Consider the following 23637-nt stretch of genomic DNA (forward strand, 5'->3'; position numbering starts at 1 on the left):
GGGGTATAGAGTTTTGGAGGGGGGAGGAAAATGAGGGAGTATAGAGGTTTGGAGGGGGGAGGGAGGATGTAGAGGTTTGGAGGGGGGGTGTAGAGGTTTGGGGGGGTGTAGAGGTTTGGAGGGGGGGGAAAGGAGGGGGGGTGTAGAGGTTTGGAGGGGGGGAAAAGGAGGGGGGTGTAGAGGTTTGGAACACACTGCTCTCCTCTGAGGAACTCATCAAACACCACCACCATCATCACCTCCACCATCATCATCATCACACAGACTTAGTTTGTAGAAATAGGTATGATTGGTGCAGTTTCAGGCCATGTGGAGTAGAGTGATGCTGGAGATGGAGGTGTGAGTAGGTGGGTCCGGGCAGGTGTGATGTCCTTGATGTTTGTGTGCATCTGTATGCTGTCGTTTGTATGTGGATGTTGTGTATTGTTAAAAATATATATATATAATCGTACAAAAAATAAATAGGTGTGATTTTGACTGGCATGTTATGGAGCCTCTGGTGATATCTGATCTGTTGTTTGTGTTTCTAAAGGCTTATCTCTGCCTCATTAGCTAGTGATATTATACCAGAACATTCCACTGAGTCAATACCATTCTGCACCACAAGACACTAACCTCATACTCTGTGTGTGTTTATGTGTGATTATGTGGTTGGGGTGTGTGTCTGTGTGACTAATCTACATGTCTGTGAGCAGGTCGATGTCTCAGTGACTGGCAGTCTGTCAGCTGTCTTGAAGATTAATCAGAGCCATCGACAGCAATAACACCCCGGCTGTGTCTCATATCACACACTGGTTATTCCACATGTAGTGCACTACTTTTAACAAGAGCAAGACGTGGAGCCTGAACTAGCAGACTGTATGTGAAATATGGTAGTTTTGTATTACATTGTTATTGATTACTGCATTGTTGGGGTTAGAACTTGCAAGAAAGGCATTTTGACTGTACTTGTGTATGTGACATTAAAACTCCAAACTTGGTATTATTTGACTATCAGATCAGGCCAGGACCCCCCCCCCCCCCCCCCCCATGGATTCATAATAGTGAGGTCTTAGCCCTGGCACTGGGTCTGTGGGTGGTACCACTCAGGGAGTAACACAGGGGGAGGGTTGCTGTGACAATCACCCATTATATCACTAATGAGACAGCCCCTGGAGAGAGACAGAGAGAGAGAGAGAGAGAGAGAGAGAGAGAGAGACAGAGAGAGTGAGACAGAGAGAGAGAGCGAGACAGACAGAGAGACAGAGAGAGAGAGAGTGAGACAGAGAGAGAGAGCGAGACAGACAGAGAGACAGAGAGAGAGAGAGAAAGAGCGTGAGAGAGACAGAGAGAGAGAGAGAGAGAGAGAGAGAGAGAGAGAGAGAGAGAGAGAGAGCTCGATCTCCCTTTCCCCTCTGGCTCCTCTACTCTCCTCCTCCCCCCTCAGAGTCTAATTGGCTAAAACTGTGATCTAATTAAATGTCCAATTAGAGTGCAGAGAGCTGTGCCCGCCGGCGAATCAGAGCACAGGGACATAATCAGCTGGAAAAACAAACAAAAAATCAATGAGAGAAAAAATAGATTAAGAAAGATGGAGAGATGGAATGAAGAGAACAGCATGTGACAGGGATGACTCTGAGCATACAGAGAGTTGGTATAGACTAAGGTTTAATATTATCCCAGTATTTTACAAATGTTCCATCCCGAGAATAAATCACCATTCTCACGGGTAACCCGGTATTTCCCGACCAAAACCAGAAGTGTCATTCTAAAGAATATAAAGCCATCGGACAGAATGATGTGCTATTCTAAATGTCAAATTCTATACAGCCGAGTCTGACAACAATCAGATTAGTTTCCAACACCTCCAGGACCAACTCATCAAAAAGCCCCCACCCCATGGAGCAACAATTAAAATGAGTCTGATGTGCTCCTGATAGCACACAGGGTAGAAAGGAGCAGGGCCCCGGGGGCAGGACATCTTAAATATACAGTATCTGGATTAGCTTGGATCCGCATGAATATTCAAGCTAGATGCTACCTGAACAAGATGAGCCTTACATTAAAGAAATGTTAGGAGTCCTACACTAAAGACGTTTTATGAGTCCAAGCCCAAAAAAGCCCAAATGATTATGCCGTTATCCAATACATATGATAGGCTATACCGCACATTACACTCTACAGAAAAACACAAAAACCCATAGATGTATGCTCTCTTGGGGAAATAAAGGAAACAAGCTCCTGTAATATTTTTGAGTGTGGACTGTATTTATGTACTCTATTGTATAATGGACTGAAATTATACACCTCTTTCAAGCCATGAAGAACATGCAATGCCAGTGCAGGACATGCAGCCTACAAATGTATAGGCTAGAGAATTTATTTACATGTTGAGTAATAATAGGGCCTATTTTACATTTTTATAATTAGTAGGCTGATGCATTAACTTTTCATATTTCTCCACATTTTGTGCGTATTAGGCTACCTCCTCCTTTCTCTATTGTTGCTTCATTCCTTCCTCGCTCTCAACAGTTAAATGAAATAAGTTTTGTTGTCCTTATCTTCATTATTGTAATGACATGCTTGAATAATATAGTAGACTACCAGAAAGGGATGCGGACGGCTTTCACTTCACTAGGATTGAATGGTAATGGGTCTGAATAAATAACTGCTATAGCCTATCACCATCGTGCGTTCTCTTCCTTCTATTTAACATTCAGCAAACAAGAGCAAGCTTGCATCCCTCTTCGAATAGTCTCTTAGTATAAGTAATGCTGGAAAAAATGGCCAACAAGCTATTCTAGCTTTTCCTGGGACTCCACAAAAGTTAAGAAGGAGAGAGGCCAGAGGAGAGCAGCTGTGTAATTGCCTAAGAGAATGGTGAACTGTCCAACAATCTTGAGGACGATCTATTTTGGATGCAATTTGAATGGAATTGATTGAAAGAGAGAAAGACTAACAAAGAGTGCTCGCCTCCGCACTGATTTAAAGCAAAGATATTCGAGTGATAGGCTGTTTTAAAATTCTGCAGCTGCAAAAAAAGTATGTTTATCTATACAATAAGGTGACCCCGAAAGCCAGATGGAGATGTGTAAATTAGCAACACATTCATATTAATCTATCATTCAGATGTATTAGGCCTAATATTACCGTACCATAGGCTATATTGAAGCAAATTTCCCTGTCTCAAGAAAAAAAGTTCCCAGCTGATGAGATGATACATGCATTCATTGTGAACTGCGCTCCATACTGCGCTGTTTGCCCCCACCCTGAGCGTTGATTATTGATCATGCAGATAGGAGAGCACAGAAGGCCGTAGAGAAGCCATATTTAGACATTGCATATAATTTAACAGTTCCATTTCACATAATGTTGTTCATAGAAATAATGTATTATAATTTACCGGTTTCTCACAGTTTTTTATCCCGGGAAATGGGAGTGGGTATAGGTGGGAGTGGGTATGGGTGGGAAATCTCAGTTACCCGGTTCCTGCTATTAAACCCCAGTATAGACATGAGAAGATCTGCTTATAAAACATTATTAACAGTTCAACTATTACAGTAAGCACACACACGCACACACACACACTCGCACACGCACGCACGCACAGAAACACACACACAAACACACACACAAACACGCACGCACACCATCACACGCACGCACGCACGCACACACACACACACACATACACACACACACACACACACACCTGTCTCCATCTATGAGCTGCTGACACAATGGGAAGTGGGAACCCCCTATGGACAGCTTTACCACATCAAATATTAATGCTGGGATTCAATTCAACATTTAATCTACTTAACAGTTATGAAATACACACACACACACACACACACACACACACACACACACACACACACACACACACACACACACACACACACACAACGAAAAACATGGTTATATATGACCCCTTAGACAGTAGTGAGAAGGATAACACTATGGTCACATTAGAATGAATAATTGAGAGGAGGATGTATGCACTGGTTTGTGAGTGTGAGTGTATGGGTGTGTGTTTTGGACTCTTACCATGGCAGTGCTAGGGGGAGGCCTCAGCAGATGTTCCCCAGCTCAGTGCATCCTTGGTGGCCTTGGCTGCACGTTCAGGTCCCCTGCCTGCCCTGATCCTGGATCCTACGGAGAGAGAGAGGGAGGATCTCTCACACTGAGACCTGCCCACCTGCTCACAGCAACGCTGCCAACATACACAGACACCCTGCCCGCTCTATGCCAACTACTGTGCTCTATGATAGACTTGGTTAGAGCAGGAAGGGCAGAGGAAGAAATGGACAAAGAGAGACAAGGTGATAGAGAGAAGATAGATAGATAGATAGATAGATAGATAGATAGATAGATAGATAGATAGATAGATAGATAGATAGATAGATAGATAGATAGGACACTCTCTGCTACATCACAACTGCTCAGACACAGAGTCCCTGTCTTTCTATCCCACAAGTCTCTTGTCTGTCCACTTCCCATCCAAACAACAGAGGCAGCGCATACTAGGCTACTCTGAGAATTACATTTTTGTATCAAGCAGTCTGCTACCTCTATGTTGTTACACCCCTTACAAAAAAATATTTCAGTTTTGAAATTGCAGTTAAAGAGCAGTAACTACAGCCGACTGTGGTAATTTGGACACTGCACTCTGACTGTTAGTTTTAGGACAGAACATCGGGAGTCTGTCTACTGGATACACAGTCTACCGTTGTTCTGTCCCAAAACTATCTGACTGTAATCTTTTTTCTACGACTGTAGTAACTTGTGAAGTGTTAAGTAATAACTGTGTAATAAGTAACACAACGTACTGTTGATATCCTGTCTGAATCTGTGTAGCTGCCATGGCTTTATGCAGGCGAAAATATTAGATTTAGATTAGATGAGTGTCTTAGTCACACGCACAGGGCAAAATCAGCATGTCACTAACTGGTCAATAAGAACTGACTAGCGGTGCATTGAGTTTGATAGTTAGCTAGCAGGGTAGCCTGCATAACTAACGTTAACGATGATGTAACTTACCTTACTCTGTTAGAAATCACGGAATAATTGAGAAAAAGATGCTTTTAGCAACTGTCAACATTAGGAAAATGAATGTATATGTTTTAATAGTTATTTGTTCTTCTGATCACTATCTTCCTGACGTCTCACTCTCTAACCCTAGAAGTTTTGTCCCAGAAAGTGTTCCGTCAGACCACGAACATCTGGGTCGCAAAATATTTAGAAAAATACATCTCCCATTTCCAATTCTTCTAACCTCCAAAGAAATACGCCATACTTGTAGTTTTAAGCCTAATTGGGAAACATTGCTAAAGAAATTTACAAAACTACTACTCCCATAAACCACAACGTTAAACCCGGAAAGATCGCTCACGTTACCGTGGTCACCCATCCGTTTCCTGCCTCAGCAGCAGAGTTGTGTCGAGAGACAGGGAAGACCGAACAACACCATAACCTCAACCAACTCTACAATGAAACTACCACCAATAGTATCCTCGCTCGAGGTCGGCTTCTTCACGATACTGTTGGTAAGGAACTTCAATTGGGCTTCGACAGCTAACTTACACGTCCTCGTATTTGAAATGCGGTCGGTCTTGTTCACAAGCAGTTAGCTAACATTAGAATTATGGGCAATCGTTTCAAAGTGATAACTACTTTTGTCAATCACAAAATAAAGATGTATTGAACACGAATATAGTCTTTACATTACTTTACCTAGCTAACATTAGCTGGCTAAAATAGCTAGTCGGCAAACCAGGTTAATTGAGATCAGCTAGCTGGCTTGCTAAGCTTGGTAACGTTAGCTAACTGTTTTCTTTTAGCAATGTAGAGACAGACATGAGTCATGACCCTCCTTTTCTGTGATCACTCGCCTTACTCTGCCCTGTTATGTTAACTAGCTAGCTAACGACTGTGCAAGTCCAAATCAGTATCTTATTCTAGATGCATGGTGAATCTTAAATCCACGTATCATTGATTGTGTGAGCTAACGTTAGCTATCAGACTTGGCTATATTTGCTGTTTGTTTAACTTACCTAGCTAGCTAGCCAACAGCTAATGTTGTAGTTGTCTTGCTTGCTAACATATGTAGCTAGCTAGCCAGGTCGAGGGACGGTACCACAAGTTAGTGAATTTAGCCATAATCGTGTTGCGGAATGATGGAGCCGGTTGGTGAATTCCTCTGTTGTGGCTCATTCCTATTGGCTGACAACCCGGAACTGATCAAAGCTCTGTTCTGCTGCTCAGGATATCGGCCTATTACAGTGTAAACTTTCTTTACAATCAGTCATGGATTTAAACTAAGTCATATACTTGTTAATCAGCACGATTCATGGCTTTTATAATGGCTTCTAATCTAGAAACTGGAAGGTAGCTAGAAAGTATCTTCAAATATGTCTGTATTCATATATTTTTTAGGGAATAGGCCTGTCTCATCACTCACATAGTTAAACCAGAGACAGTGGCAACATTTAATTACTGAAATATCTCTTGTTAAACTGAAGCTGTTGTCGCTCAGCAGACATACAGACGAGTGTCACAGCCAGGCTGCTGTGCGATGATCTCACTATACATAATACCCCTAGTCCTGTATTAGTTGACCCCAGAAATCGTGTGTACATTTTGTACATACAACCACATCCGCCACCGCTCAGCCTTCTCTCTTAAGTGCAATATTACAGTGCATATTACAAACCACAGCAAAGACAGCTTCTCCTGTTAACACTGACTGTTACCTTAACACATACTGTACATGCATATACAGTGCCCTCTGTAATTATTGGGACAGTGAAATGTTTCTTCTTCTTTTTATTTGTTCTTCTGATCAGTATCTTCCTGACTCTCTAACGCTAGGTCAAAGTTCAAATAAAATGTTATTTGTCACATGCGGCGAATACTTAAAAAATGGAAGGAGAGCCGCACACTCTAGGAGCTCAGATGCAATAATTTAATAACCTAATATCCAATGTTTTGACAGACAAGCTGTCTTCATCACGGTATAATGACAAACACTGCGGGGTAACTAGTTTATATAGTGTCAAAGGACACACACAGGTGTCTGTAATCATGGCCGGGTGTGGCATGATATCATTGGTTAATTCTCACATATACAAATAACATACCAAAAACATGAATGGATAGCATTCGATCATAGATACAATTTGGCTACCTAGGCCTACAAAACATTTACAATAGCAAAATTACAAGAATGGCTTCAGATCAAAGTCTACGTTGAAACCGAGAGGAGCAAGGGTCTTTAAATTAAAGATCCAGGCAGCCTCTCGTTTTAACAATAAATTGTCGAGGTCACCCCCTCTCCTAGGGAGGGTGACATGTTCGATGCTGATATAACGTAGGGACATGCGCCGAATACAACCGGTGTAGACCTTACAGGGAAATTCTTACTTACAAGCACTTAACCACACAACTACTGATCACTACTACTGACTACACCTACTGACCACAACAACTAAACAACTGACCATAACTACAGGCCACAATCATACAACTACTGATAACAACTACTTACCACAACTACTGACCAAAACTACCGACTACAACAACTGAACCCCACAAAGTATCACCACAACAACACAACTACTGACCACAACCACACCATTACTGACCACAATCACACCATTACTGACCACAACTACTGATTACAACCACACGTTTACCTACCACAACCACACAACTACTGACCACAAAACTACTGAACACTTCTGACCAAAACTGATACCACAAAAGATACTGACCAAAACTACTGATCACAACCAAACAACTGCTGACCGCAACTAATGACGACACAATTACAGATCACTGCTACTGACCACAGCTACTGACCACAACTACACAACTACTAACAATGCCAACTAAACTGACCACAACCACAAAACTGCTGACCAAAACGACTATCCACAAGTACTGACCACAACCACAAAACTACTGACCAAAACTACTCACCGCAAACACACAACTACTGACCACAACTACTAACAATGCCAACTGAACTGACCACAACCACAAAACTACTGACCAAAACTACTATCCACAAGTACTGACCACAACCACAAAACTGCTGACCAAAACGACTATCCACAAGTACTGACCACAACCACAAAACTACTGACCAAAACTACTCACCGCAAACACACAACTACTGACCACAACTACTAACAATGCCAACTGAACTGACCACAACCACAAAACTACTGACCAAAACTACTATCCACAAGTACTGACCACAACCACAAAACTACTCACCGCAAACACACAACTACTGACCACGACTACTGAACCACACATCTACTTATCAAAACTACTGATCACTATTGACCACAACTGCTGACTAACTACTGACCACGACCAAAAAAAGAATCACCACAACTAATGAACCTCCCTACTACTTACCCAAACTATTGATAAAAACCACACAACTACTGGCCACAACTACTTACAAAATGACTGACCATTACTGAACCTAGGGACATGTGCCGAATACAACCGGTGTAGACCTTACCGTGAATTACTTACTTACAAGCACTTAACCACACAATGCAGTTCAAGAAAGAGTTAAGAAAATATTTACTAAATAAACTAAAGTAAAAAAAAAAATGTACACAAGATATTTACATAACACTAAAAAGGCTATATACAGGGGGTACCGAGTCAATGTGCGGGGGTACAGGTTACTCGAGGTAATTTGTAAAGTGACTAGGCATAGATAATAAACAGCGAGTAGCAGCAGTGAAAAAACAAAGCTGGGGTGTCAATATAAATAGTCTGGGTGGCCATTTGATTAATTGTTCAGCAGTCTTATGGCTCGGGGTTAGAAACTGTTAAGGGGCCTTTTTGTCCTAGACTTGGCGCTCTGGTACCGCTTGCCGTGCGGTAGCCGAGAGAATAGTCTATGACCAGGGTGGCTGGAGTCTTTGACAAAGTATTGGTCCCATATTCATAAAGCGCCATGACTACATCATGCTTGTGACTACACATTTGAATGAATCGTGAATAATTACGAGTGAGGAAGTTAGACTCAAAAATATCATACCCCCAAGACATGCTAACCCCTTACCTTAACAGGGAGGTTAGCATTTTATATCAAACCCCCAAGACATGCTAACCCCTTACAATAACAGGGGAGGTTAGCATTTTATGTCAAACCCCCAAGACATGCTAACCCCTTACCTTAACAGGGGAGGTTAGCATTTTATATCAAACCCCCAAGACATGCTAACCCCTTACAATAATAGGGGAGGTTAGCATTTTATATCAAACCCCCAATACATGCTAACCCCTTACAATAACAGGGGAGGTTAGCATTTTATATCAAACCCCCAAGACATGCTAACCCCTTACAATAACAGGGGAGGTTAGCATTTTATATCAAACCCCCAATACATGCTAACCCCTTACAATAACAGGGGAGGTTAGCATTTTATATCAAACCCCCAAGACATGCTAACCCCTTACAATAACAGGGGAGGTTAGCATTTTATATCAAACCCCCAAGACATGCTAACCCCTTACAATAACAGGGGAGGTTAGCATTTTATATCAAACCCCCAATACATGCTAACCCCTTACAATAACAGGGGAGGTTAGCATTTTATATCAAACCCCCAATACATGCTAACCCCTTACAATAACAGGGGAGGTTAGCATTTTATATCAAACCCCCAAGACATGCTAACCCCTTACAATAACAGGGGAGGTTAGCATTTTATATCAAACCCCCAAGACATGCTAACCCCTTACAATAACAGGGGAGGTTAGCATTTTATATCAAACCCCCAAGACATGCTAACCCCTTACAATAACAGGGGAGGTTAGCATTTTATATCAAACCCCCAATACATGCTAACCCCTTACAATAACAGGGGAGGTTAGCATTTTATATCAAACCCCCAAGACATGCTAACCCCTTACAATAACAGGGGAGGTTAGCATTTTATATCAAACCCCCAAGACATGCTAACCCCTTACAATAACAGGGGAGGTTAGCATTTTATATCAAACCCCCAAGACATGCTAACCCCTTACAATAACAGGGGAGGTTAGCATTTTATATCAAACCCCCAAGACATGCTAACCCCTTACAATAACAGGGGAGGTTAGCATTTTGGGTGGTGATATTTGTCCGTCTAACTTTCTCACTCATCATTATTCATGATTCATTCAGGATTATCCTTAATCATGGTAGCATCCACATTAATGTAGAAGTGTTTAGAAACATATTCTATTCTTATTTTCAATAAAAGCAACTCCAAAATGACACACTACATTTCTTACCATTCATTTCTATTGAGCACAAAATAATCTGAAAATCAACCAAAACAAACAGCAAATGCATCCAACAAATTTGTAGTCACTAGCTTGATGTAGTCATTGTGTGCTATGAATATGGGACCAAATACTTAACTTTTTACTACTTTAATACACATATAAGTGAATTTGTTCCAATACTTTTGGTCCCCTAAAATGGGGGGACTATGTACAAAAAGGGCTGTAATTTCTAAACGGTTCACCCAATATGGATGAAACACCCTCAAATTAAAGCTCACAGTCTGCACTTTAACCTCATAGTCATTGTTTGATTTCAAACTGTTGGAGTTTACAGCCATAACAAGAAAACATGCTTCACTGTCCCAATAACTACGGAGGGCACTGTGACAGTGTCTGTCTCTCTCGTCCTAGAATACACACCTTTTAAAGCTTGTTAAGAGGGTGTGTCTTCCAGCACACACACCCTGCTGATTTGGATGAGTCAAACGACTGATGTTAGATAAAGCTTAGTTATCTGAATGTCCTCATTGACAGGATGCTACTGAGACACTGGTTTAGAGGGGTTCCCTTAGTATTAATACATGGGAAAGTCCAGGCCATGCTTAACTTAGCCCCAGTCTATATCCTAACCACAGCCCTGTCTCCTGTCCTAAGCTCAGCTATCAGTCCAGTGGCTGGCTCTTGTTGCTGTTTTTGTGTGAAGTTATTGTTATGGTGGTAGCAGAAAATTGCATTGCGCTGTCATAGGACTCGGAAATGCTTGCTGAGATACAGAGAAATACGTTTGATCTTCCAGGGAATGTGAGACTCGGCGTAGTAGAGCATCTCCAGTAACACCACTCTCCGTCAAAGATGGTGGATGACTGAAGATGTCTTACTCAGGGCGTTTACCATTGGAAAAAAATGTCACAGTTCCAGTCTGCTTAAGGGGTGGCTATCCCATAGACACAAACGCGATAGCAGCTGGGTCTGGTCTGCTTAGTTCATGGACTGTATATGAACCATAAAATATTATGCGGTGTGATGTCTGGCTTCTACTTGTTTCTCTGCCTCCGTGTCCAGTGTATGACACTGTCCTGGTCGCTCCAGTCCATGGGGAAGTTTGACTTTGACCCTGAGAACAGAGTCCTCTGTTCCACATCACCTGTGACGTCAACGTCCATCAGAGAACTGAGATATCTGGATCTCAACAGAACTCATATGGATGAATAATAAATAAATAAGAAGGGATGGAGCCGAAGAGAAAGAAAGATGATTTCTCACCTGTTTGCCTGGTCTGGAAACAGCAACAAGGGAATTCATGGAAACAATAGGACAGCAGCTTTAGAGCTTCTTCCATCAACTCTGCAAACACTGACTGTCTAGTGGTTGTTTTTGGACTGGGCTCATGTCACGTCTGTGTGAGGGACAGGTTCTAGCCATATCGCCCTCATTAACCCTTTCTTCTCCGGCTCTAGGTGACTGGTCTCTCCACTCCAGGCCAGGCTGAAATTACCAGTCTAGACACAGGAAACATTGAAGACATCCTCAGTAAGACATTGTCTCTATCCCCTGTCACAGACATCTCTGTGGTTCTCATCTATCCCTCTTTCTCTCTCCATCCTCTCTCCCTCTCTCTCTCTATCATCTCTCCATCTTGTGTTGTATCCTTCCTCAACACCTCGTGGTTGTGACTGTAGGAATAACACTAATGATTCACCCACGAACCTCCCTTGCCTATGAGTATGTGTAAATGTACTTTACTTCCTGTGTGTTTGACGTTGTTGTTAAACAGTGGGTGTAACATGTTTGTTTCCTCACAGACAATGCTGGAGTGGCGTTGGTTAATTTCTATGCAGACTGGTAAGTGTGTTAGTTCTCCTGTGAACATTTGTCCTCTCCTACTCAATTGTCTGTTTGCATACATTTTCTGTGTCCACATCAATTGTTTGCCTTGTGTGTATTTAACTAATGTACCAGGTGTGTGTGTGTGTGTGTGTGTGTGTGTGTGTGTGTGTGTGTGTAATGAATTAGAATTCCAACATGCTTTAGTGGCATCATGGCTGGAGAGTAATGCAATGTGGCCAAAGCAATTACAGTATGACAGTTCCTCCAAAGGGTAACAATATAAAATCTCATTTGGATAAGCAAATTATACCCACATTCTCCTCCCAGGTGTAGATTCAGCCAGATGCTCCAGCCTATCTTTGAGGAGGCATCGAACATTGCGAGGGAGGAGTTTCCTGATGTCACTCAGGTGGTGTTTGCGCGCGTCGACTGTGATCAGCACTGTGAGTGACACTCTCGTACACACACAGGGTTGTAATCCATAACATAACTTTTGGTTTGCCCAAACTCAGTAACGTAATCTGATTACTTTTAGTTCCTTTTATGTTACTTTCCCCTTGAGAGGCGTTAGGAGGAGATAAAGAAATGGATGTTGCATTTTACTTTCTGGGTTATGTAGGCTTCTTCTAAACCATTGCTTTCTACTTCAATACAGATAATCATACGATTAGGCTATATCTTTACATTAAAATCCTAAGTCGGTCAGATTTCAAGAATAGGATATAGCAATATAGATAAGCCAAATTGTTTAACCTGAGCATGACCCTAAAACCAAGGACTTATTAGCCTACTCTGTTGTTTGACCTGAGCATGACCCTAAAACCAAGGACTTATTAGCCTACTCTGTTGTTTGACCTGAGCATGACCCTAAAACCAAGGACTTATTAGCCTACTCTGTTGTTTAACCTGAGCATGACCCTAAAACCAAGGACTTATTAGCCTACTCTGTTGTTTAACCTGAGCATGACCCTAAAACCAAGGACTTATTAGCCTACTCTGTTGTTTAACCTGAGCATGACCCTAAAACCAAGGACTTATTAGCCTACTCTGTTGTTTAACCTGAGCATGACCCTAAAACCAAGGACTTATTAGCCTACTCTGTTTATGATTTTGTTGTCATTGAGGACTGATTAGGCTCATTGCTTCAAGTTGAAAAGGAAATTCTGCTCTCATGGAATGGCATGCTTTGAGCACTAACGAAAAGTGCATGTGGAAAAATGAATACCATATGCTGCATTTGCTATAGGCCTATTGCTTAAGCTTTTGTTGGTGACACTCTGATATCTCTATCATTTGCTATGGGCCTATTGCTTAAGCTTTTGTTGGTGACACTCTATCTCTATCATTTGCTATAGGCCTATTGCTTAAGCTTTTTTTGGTGACACTCTGATATCTCTATCATTTGCAGCTCTTTAAGTTGATCAGAAGTGTGCGAGTTTGAGGTCTTCTTAAATGAAACTTGTTTTTGACAGCATGTGGAGCACAATACCATGGAGGATTTTAGAATGGAGGAGCCCCCTCAAACGTTTATTCCATAGGCTGTGATCCACACTATGCAGCTGCAAGAGCACATTTTTCACTGGCTGTCCACTGGTCGCAAAAACATTGATTGATAGGCAGCTTTAACTTCTTCAATTCAACCATTGGGTTAAAATACACGTTTGTTTGTCCACAGCCATCCACAACAACCACAATCCGTGAGGCGCAAATAGCTAAATGAGAGAGCAGCAGAGTGATTCACATCAATGCGCTATGTAGATATCAATAACACTTAGGAGGTAAGACATCCTTACCTCCAAGTGTTTATTCAAGTTAAATGTATAATCTTTGGATGCCAACAGCAGTAAAATCAAAATCACATTTTATTTGTCACATTCTTCGTAAACAACAGGTGTAGAGTCACTGCCTGTTCACCCCGCTACCATCCAGAAGGCGAGGTCAGTAAGGTGCATCAAAGCTGGGACAGAGACTGAAAAACAGCTTCTATCTCAAGGCCATCAGACTGTTAAACAGCCATCACTAACACAGAGAGGCTGCTGCCTACATACAGACTTGAAATCATTGGCCACTTTAATAAATGGATCACTAGTCACTTTAATAATGTTTACATATCTTACATTACTCATCTCCTATGTATATACTGTATTTTATAGCATCTATTGCACCTTGCCTATGCCGCTCGGTCATCGCTCATCCATATATTTATATGTATATATTCTTATTCCATCCCTTTACATTTGTGTGTATTAGGTAGTTGTTGTGGAATTGTTAGATTACTTGTTAGATATTACTGCACTGTCGGAACTAAAAGCACAAGCATTTCGCTACACTCGCATTAACATCTGCTAACCATGTGTATGTGACAGATTTGATAGACTAACAGTAAAATGCTTACTTGCGATCCCTTCCCAACTATGCAGAGACAAAAATAGAAAACATATATAATAACACTTGGAATAAATACACAATGAGTAAGGATAACTTGGCTATATACACAGGGTACCAGTACTGAGTCAATGTGCATGGGTATGAGGTAATTGAGGTAGATATGTACTAGAGGTTGACCGATTATGATTTTTCAACGCCGATACCGATTATTGGAGGACCCAAAAAAAATCCGATACCGATTGATCGGCCGATTATTTTTTATTTATTTATTTCTAATAATGACAATTACAACAATACTGAATGAAAACTTATTTTAACTTAATATAATACATCAATAAAATCAATTTAGCCTCAAATAAATAATGAAACATGTTCAATTTGATTTAAATAATGCAAAAACAAAGTGTTGGAGAAGAAAGTAAAAGTGCAATATGTGCCATGTAAAAAAAGCTAACGTTTAAGTTCCTTGCTCAGAACATGAGAACATATGAAAGCTGGTGGTTCCTTTTAACATGACTCTTCAATATTCCCAGGTAAGAAGTTTTAGGTTGTAGTTATTATAGGAATTATAGGACTATTTCTCTCTATACGATTTGTATTTCATATACCTTTGACTATTGGATGTTCTTATAGGCACTTTAGTATTGCCAGTGTAACAGTATAGCTTCCGTCCTTCTCCTCGCTCCTACCTGGGCTCAAACCAGGAACACATCGACAATAGCCACCCTCGAAGCAGCGTTACCCATGTAGAGCAAGGGGAACAACCACTCCCAAGTCTCAGAGCGAGTGACGTTTGAAACGCTATTAGCGCGCACCCGCTAACTAGCTAGCCATTTCACCTCGGTTACACCAGCCTCATCTCGGGGGTTGATAGGCTTGAAGTCATAAATAGTGCAATGCTTGAAGAATTGCGAAGAGCTGCTGGCAAAACGCACGAAGGTGCTGTTTGAATGAATGCTTACGAGCCTGCTGCTGCCTACCACCGCTCAGTCAGACTGCTCTATCAAATCATAGACTTAATTATAACATAATAACACACAGAAATACGAGCCTTTGGTCATTAATATGGTCGAATCCGGAAACTATCATCTCGAAAACAAAGCGTTTTTCCTTTCAGTGAAATACGGAACCGTTCCGTATTTTATCTAACGGGTGGCATCCCTAAGTCTAAATATTCCTGTTACATTGCACAACCTTCAATGTCAATGTGAACCACCAGCTTTCATTTGTTCTCATGTTCTGAGCAAGGCACTTAAACGTTAGCTTTCTTACATGGCACATATTGCACTTTTACTTTCTTCTCCAACACTTTGTTTTTGCATTATTTAAACCAAATTGAACATGTTTCATTATTTATTTGAGGCTAAATTGATTTTATTGATGTATTATATTATATTAAGTTAAAATAAGTGTTCATTCAGTATTGTTGTAATTGTCATTATTAGAAATAAATAAAAATAAACGGCCCATTTAATCGGTATTGGCTTTTTTTGGTCCTCCAATAATCGGTATTGGCGTTGAAAAATAATAATCGGTCAACCTCTAGTTCAGGGTCCTGTTGGTGCCATGCGGTGGCAGAGAGAACAGTCTATGATTTGGGTGACTAGAGTCTTTGAGAATTTCTATAGGGCCTTCCTCTGACACTGCCTTGTATAGAGGTCCTGAATGGCAGGGAGCTCGACCCCAATGGTGTACTGGGTCGTACGCACTACCTCTGTAGCGCCATGTGGTGGGATGCCAAGCAGTTGCCATACCAAGCGGTGATGCAGCCTGTCAAGATGCTCTCAATGGTGCAACTGTATAACTTTTTGAGGATCTGAAGGCCCATGCCAAATCTTATCAGCCTCCTGAGGGGGAAGAGCCTGCTCTTTTCCCGTGAACCATCAAAACGCATTTGGTGTGTCATCATAGTGGTCTTTGATTTGTGGTCCAACAACTTAAACTCGTTTTTCAATGCTGATTTGAATGTCGTTGAGAAAACAGAAAGGTGTCATCCTTTCTGAATTTAAAAGTAATCCTAGAAGTAGGATTTTTCAAAAATCTGTAATTTGATTACAATATTTTAGCTGGTAACGGATTACAGTTAGTTTTTTTTGTAATCAGTTACTCCCCAGACACACACACACACACACACACACACAGACGTTTGATAGGCACATCCTTTGAGATTTAAAGGGAATTATTGATGACCTGCAAACCGTTTGAAGACTAATGACAAAACTGCTGCTGCCTGTGAAGACTGGAGCTTAGAGACACCCTGCAGTGAGACTGACACCTGCCAAACACACAGCACTATGAGAATATTTACTCTCAGTGGGGGTCAGCTTTCATCTGAGGGATCAGGGGCTGACTGACGGCTGTGTCTTTAGACAGCTTTAAACACCCTCTATCTGTCTTTTTACTCTTTTACCTTTTTTCATCCATCCCCGTTTCTATCCATCCTTTTCTGATTTTCTCTACCTGCCTCTTTTCCTTCATTCCCCTTTCCTTTGTCCGCCTTTCTCCCCCTCTACCTCATTCTATATTAAACTCTGTCTTTATTCACCCCTCTCTCCCGCTCTCTGTCTCTCTAGCTGACATAGCTCAGCGGTACAGGATCAGTAAGTACCCTACGTTGAAGTTGTTCCGTAATGGGATGATGATGAAGAGGGAGTACAGGGGTCAGAGGTCAGTCACAGCCATCGCTGACTTCATCCGCCAGCAGAAGGTCGATCCCATTAAAGAGATACACAGTCTGGAGGAGGTCAACACTGTGGATGTGAGTATCAGGCACGCACAAATCAGTGTGTTGTTGTCCAAACCTCTGAAAATGTAAAAGGTGTGCCTCAGGGATCTGTTCTAGGACCATTGCTAATCTAAATATGTAATAATAATTTATTACATTTGTATAGTGCTAATCATTATACAGAATAATCTCAAAGTGCATAAAAGTAAAAAATGTAAACCAAATAGAAGGAAAAAAAAGACAACTATACAGGGCAACTGACACAAAGAACACAGCTGACGGGACAAGGACACCAAGGAGCTATCAACCAAAAGCCTTCCTAAAGATTTGTATATGACACTGTCCTCAAAAATGAATTGGTACTGAACCAGGAAAAATGTCTCTCTCTCTCTGCAGAGGGACAGGCGTAACATTATTGGTTACTTTATCCAGAAGGATTCTGAGAACTACCACACGTTTGAGAAGGTGGCCAACATCCTCCGAGACGACTGTGTGTTTCTCGCTGCCTTCGGGTGAGTCAAGCCTCTTCAGACCAACCACTGCACTTAGGGTCTACGAAACATTTATAATATAGTTTATATGTTTTGGGTCTGGCATTTGAGTAATCTTTTAATCTTTCCTTTCCTCTGTCCCTCCAGTGACGTGTCCCAGACAGAGAGGTTCAGTGGTGATAATGTGATCTATAAACCGATGGGGGAGACTGTTCCTGACATGGTGTACCTGGGCTCACTAACCAACTTCGACCTCACCTACGCTTGGGCGCAGGACAAATGTGTCCCTCTGGTCCGCGAGATCACCTTCGAAAACGGAGAGGTGCGTTCTCTCTACCTCTTTTTCTTCTCTACGTTTGATCCAGTCTAAATTAAATCATTTAGGTTTTGGGCTAGCCCCGGTCTACACACCGCTGGGAGTCGTCGTCCAGGTCTGGCCTGGCTTCTTCCCCTACAGCAGCCCCACTCTAATGTAATCCTGTCCTTATCTCTTTGCTCATTCATTATCATATGAATAGAGGGGTGTGCTTTTCCCATTGTTACTTGGCCTGGGATGGCACCCACCGACATCTACGCCATTTGCGACAACAAGGCATAGACACACACACCTGAATCTCCCACTGACCCGTTTAGGCTTCCGGATGCTTCCCAGTCGAAACAGTTTCTGAACAGTTTGTGCATATATTACATTTTGTGATGTTTTTGTTCATTTTGGACACCGGCAAGGGTTTTATCTGCTGTTTTGGGCACACCATTTTTTTTCTTGAGGCAATCCAATATCGGTAGCCAAAGTCTTCGCCCCTAGTCACAGATTGGTCAACAGTAGGTATTCTTCAATGAAGTGCCTGTTGTCATTCAACGAGACGACCCGTCCTCATACTACACCAAACATCTTAGTCAGATGCAAAATTGCGCAACTAAGATCTTCTCTGCAAAAATGGCAACATTAATGACAGATTTCTTGAGTTACCTTAGATTAATTCTATTTTGAAGAAGTGGCGACTCAAAATGGACAAACAGTACTATTGCTTTTTTCTAATTTTTCAAGCGAAGGTCTTTTAACGGAGTATGCGAGCCCATCGTTTGGTTCGGCTAGGTGCCAGATGAACTGAAGCATGCTGACGCCTTCACTCTTCTTCCTCTTCCCTGTGTGTATGTGTGTGTGTTCCAGGAGCTGACTGAAGAGGGGATCCCATTCCTCATCCTGTTTCACGTGAAGGAGGACACAGAGAGCTTGGAGAAGTTCCAGCACGAGGTGGCACGCCAGCTCATCAGCGAGAAAGGTAGTGTGTTTGTCTTAAAAGTCTGTTGTGGCCCAATCACCTGGGGAAATAAAAGGGTGTGCCACAGGGTTCAGTGCTGGGACCATTGTTACTCTCTCTCTTTGTTCTATTTATTTGTGTTGTGTTTTCATCCCAGCCAGGGACAGAGTTGCATTATATTTGTTAGATAACCGTACTATTATAGTCATGGTAATCTTTTCTTAATAAATAATATCAATTATATTAATATCCCCTCCTGCCTAGGATCTATAAACTTTCTGCATGCGGACTGTGAAAAGTTCCGTCACCCACTGCTGCACATCCAGAAGACGCCAGCAGACTGTCCTGTCATTGCTATAGACTCTTTCAGACACATGTATGTGTACCCTGAGTTCAGAGACATTGAGTAAGTACAACCTCTATACTTTCTTTCACCTGTCTCTGGTTGAATTTTTTTTTTAACCTCTTAGCCATTTGGCCAACTATTTAGGGCACCTTGTGTGGTTTGCTACCGGTTCCAACTGACATTTCTATGTTCAGCGTGCTCTGTGAATGGCACAGCATCAGTTCATGTGCACTCTGTGAAAGGTCTGGTTGTCCCGCTTCGAACGCCGTCTCCGATGACATGCAGTTTGTGAAATCTGACACATCATTTAAATGGAGAGCGACACGTCACATTTTCTGGCCTGACCAGACAAAGGATAGATTTGCTCTGGCTGTGGAGCTCACAGCTCCAATTGTGATACAGCTTATGGAACGTTTGTCAGACCATGAGACATCCCGAAAATCGGTCTTCTCACAAAATCATCTGTAGCGTCCGAACGGACAGACACTTCAGAACAAACTTCCTTTTCGATTTTTTTTGGGGGGGACTATCTGTTGTTCCATGTAGTGAATCTGTTATTCAATGCGTTTGAATAGCAGTAAAGCCCAAAATAATTGTTCATTCAAAAATATATATTTTTGATACTTCAAGGGATCTTACAATTCAAAATCAAATAGCAAAAGGATCCTTGGTATTGGCTTTCTTAAAACCCCAAAAATATAAACGCAACATGCAGTAATTTCAAAGATTTACAGTTCATATAAGGAAATCAGTCAATTGAAATGAATTCATTATGCCCTAATCTATGGATTTCACATGACTGGGAATACAAATATGCATCTGTTGGTCACAGATACCTTAAAAAAAAGTCGTGGCATGGATCAGAAAACCAGTCAGTATCTGGTGTGACCGCCATTTGCCTCATGCAATGCGACACATCTCCTTCGTATAGAGTTGATCAGGCTGTTGATTGCGGACTGTGGAAGGATGTCCCACTCCTCTTTAATGGTCGTGGCAAGTTTCTGGATTTTGGTGGGAACTGGAGCACACTGTTGCCATCATCAAACTGCTGGCCCACACAGCGCCATACACGTGGTCTGCGGTTGTATGGCCGGTTGGACATACGGTCAAACTCTCTAAAAAGACATTGGAGGCAGCATATGGTAGATATTTTAACATTCAGTTCTCTGGCAACAGCACTGGTGGACTTTTTTTTTTTTAACCTCTTAGCCATTTGCCAGCTATTTAGGGCACCTTGAGTGGTTCTCGACCGGTTCCAACTGACATTTCTGTGTTCAGCGTGCTCTGTGAATGGCGCAGCATCAATTAATGTGCACTCTGTGAAAGGTCTGGTTGTCAGTGACCTTTTATTGTCCCCAGCACAAGGTGCACCTGTGTAATGATCATGCTGTTTAATCAGCTTCTTGATCTCCCACACCTGTCAGGTGGATTATCTTGGCAAAAGAGAAATGCTCACTAACAGGGATGTAAACTAATTTGTGCAAATGTTTTTAGATTAATAATGTTTTTGTGGGTATGGAACATATCTGGGAACCTGTTTTTCAGCTCATGGAACCAACACGTGTTGTATTTTTGTTCAGTGCGGAACCCCTCCCCCCCGGTTAGACAGGACTTAGACTCTTATGGGCTAACAAATCAATAATGAATGATCTTTGTGATGGTGTTTATTTAATGGATTTTAACAATTGAATTGTGGTGTTTGTCTTTTCATTTTTACATAGTCTACAGTTACATAAACAAATGACAATGCTATTGTCTTATTTGAAATGTATTTTCTTTTGTATTCCGTTACCTTCATAAACACATCCAAGTGATTCTTTTTGCGATAGCATATATGAAGTGTATTTATTAGACTGTTAGAATGTTGATGTCCAAAAGGCTCGTCATTGGCTTGAGGGTTTGTCCCTCGAGGCCAGGCTTTTCTAGTGTTCATTTGTGTCTGACTTGAGTGACAGTATTTGAGATGGCTCATTATTGTTGTCATTAGATTATTTAGATCTGTATGTTGAAAATCTGCATTTGTAAAATATAATACATTCCATTACACACACACACACACACACACACAGTCCACAGATTATAATAGAAATGTCACACCTAGATAATTATTCTATTGACGGCCCTGGACACCGGCGCTAATGTGACATGACTTGGCACGTGCAATTAGTGTTAACTAATGGAATGTAATTTCATCTAATCTATTTTACCCCCCATCTAAGCCCCTCCCCCACCACTCCCCCTATCACCTCTGTGATCAGACAGAGCCCTGAGGTCTGACACCCGCTTCAACTAATTACATCACATTCACTACCTCCTCCTCTGGATGTCTGTGGCTGTGTTTAAGTTCTCCCTCCCTCTGTCACCGAGATCAAATTATTTCATTAGCTGTGTGTGTGTGGTGTCTGCAGCCACCTCTAACATGCAGAGACAGCTTTGATATGGGACCAGCTCTGATGTGATATCACTTTATGACCTTCTGTCATCAACCACACTTCAGTAATGTCATTGGTAGGCCTAATGATTATATTAATGTGTGTGCGTAGGATCCCTGGGAAGCTGAGGCAGTTTGTTCTGGACCTCCACTCTGGGAAGTTACACAGAGAGTTCCACCACGGCCCAGACCCGACAGACAGCACACCTGGACAGGTCAGAACACCTCACAAGCATACTAGTACACCGTCATTATGTGTGTATAAAACGGTGTCATTGCAGTCGTACAGGGAGTTGTGTGTGTGTGTGTGTGTGTGTATATAAATGTGTTATTTCATCAGGAGATCGGTGAGGTGGCCAGTAACCCACCAGAGAGTTCCTTCCAGAAGTTAGCCCCCAGTGAGACGCGCTACACACTCCTCAGGGACCGTGATGAACTGTGACCTCAACGACTTTACCACAACCCTGACCTATGACCCACGACCCCATGGCATGCCCCGGAGTCAGTGTCCAGAGTCAGGACAGGCCAGCGGGATGGGACAGCAACACCCCAACTCACCCCCAACACCCTTAATGGAGAGAGAGAGGATAAGGAAGACCAGAGAGTAGGTTAAATCCATGACAGCCGTGTTGGAATAACCTATATTTTCATAACTCTTACGTGTACAATTTTTTATTTTAGATAAAAAGGATGAAACCAGAAGAAGAAAATGGTGGGGGGATTAGGACAAAAAAAAGAAGCAAAGCGTTTTAACTTTTATTTTTGGAGCTTGTAAATAATAATAGGGCTTGTGCTGAGTGAGCGTTGGTCTATGTCATCCTGATCTAAATTAAAAATACATTACTTTAGGTTCAAAAACATGTAGCACCCTTTTTTTCTTTTTTTTGACGAGTGAGAGCCCTTGCTCTGGTTGTTCAGTCTCATTACGGTTCTTATCTGTGGGTAGTCCAGCTCAGTCCCATTTGGGTGAGAGAGGGTCCTGGTCCTGGAGGACTACAGTGTCTCGGCTGCATCTCAATAGTTTAACCACCTCCTTGTCTCCTTTCCTTTATTTAAACTGATGTGAAAGCATATTTCTGGCAGGTATCCACCATGCTGCTTCCACCTATCCTATGATTTCAAATAGGAGTAATGAGAGGAGACGAGGAAAGGAACACATTGTAGAGTATTGAGATGCAGCCTTCCTCTGCCTGGTACTAAACTCATGCAACTGATTGGCCAGAGAGCCTATTCACCTAAGTCACGTTCAGGAGGCACGAAATGGTAGAAAACTTTTAGAAACCAAGGAGGTACTACCATAAACTGTCCAATAGTTCAATGTTCGTTTCCATTGTCTGTCAGAAAAGCATTTTCTCCCTTTTGTACTTGAACGTGCCCCAGATCTGCAATACTGACTCAGACGGTAGTTCCTAATGTCTGAGAGGTGTCAGTCAGACGCTACCGCTCTAGAGGACAGGAGGGGAACCTCACACTGAAGGAGAAAAATCTGACTCTGGGCTGCATCTCAATCCTCTGCAGTGGCTTCTACTCCATCTGCACTGGTCTGACACAGGCCAGGCCACGCCCACTTAGCAACAAGTCCAGGTGACAGCAATATGGAAGAAGCTGACCTGGAAAGTATCCGTATTTCACCTGTCACTCAAATCAGTTCAGATGGAACAATGAAAGGAGACGAGGAGTATTGAGACGCATGCTGTGTGTTTATTTATAGTACTGTGTGTACAGTCCCTCCCCAGAACCCAACAGTACCCTGATCTGACCAGTCACGGAGGGAGGGAGGTAGGGTTAAATGGGGGGAAATCTCACTTCTAAATCAGTCATCTCGGAGAGGGAGAAAATAAAACAAGTAAATGAAACCATTTTACAGGATGTTGTGTTGAGTC

General features: G+C 42.0%; 2 protein-coding genes across 2 annotated transcripts in view; one reads left to right on the forward strand and one right to left on the reverse strand.

Annotated features, from left to right (window-relative positions):
* Positions 1-5216, reverse strand: part of invs (inversin) — a 29390-nt gene extending 24174 nt beyond the window's left edge. The window contains exons 1-2 of the mRNA XM_029743102.1: positions 5023-5216; positions 4030-4134 (exon numbers count right to left, since the gene is read on the reverse strand). Coding sequence (XP_029598962.1) covers positions 4030-4032 — 3 coding nt within the window. The 5' untranslated portion in view covers positions 4033-4134; positions 5023-5216. The remainder of the gene's footprint in view (positions 1-4029; positions 4135-5022) is intronic.
* Positions 5217-5373: 157 nt separating this feature from the next.
* On the forward strand, positions 5374-23616 carry LOC115180995 (endoplasmic reticulum resident protein 44). Its single transcript, XM_029743103.1, has 11 exons — positions 5374-5528; positions 11742-11814; positions 12087-12126; positions 12439-12554; positions 17073-17257; positions 17621-17736; positions 17863-18037; positions 18887-18998; positions 19242-19383; positions 21867-21969; positions 22095-23616. The coding sequence occupies exons 1-11, from the start codon at positions 5472-5474 to the stop codon at positions 22194-22196; spliced, it is 1221 nt and encodes a 406-aa protein (XP_029598963.1). The 5' UTR covers positions 5374-5471; the 3' UTR covers positions 22197-23616.
* Positions 23617-23637: the final 21 nt, after the last annotated feature.

The sequence above is a fragment of the Salmo trutta genome, unplaced genomic scaffold (genome assembly GCF_901001165.1).
Source record: "Salmo trutta unplaced genomic scaffold, fSalTru1.1, whole genome shotgun sequence".
NCBI lineage: Eukaryota > Metazoa > Chordata > Actinopteri > Salmoniformes > Salmonidae > Salmo > Salmo trutta.

Coding starts and splice junctions, on each gene's coding strand:
- LOC115180995 (XM_029743103.1), top strand. CDS start 5,472: ATGAAACTACCACCAATAGTATCCTCGCTCGAGGTCGGCTTCTTCACG. Junction 12,127..12,438: donor GTTAATTTCTATGCAGACTG/GTAAGTGTGTTA, acceptor TTCTCCTCCCAG/GTGTAGATTCAGCCAGATGC. Junction 17,258..17,620: donor AGGAGGTCAACACTGTGGAT/GTGAGTATCAGG, acceptor CTCTCTCTGCAG/AGGGACAGGCGTAACATTAT.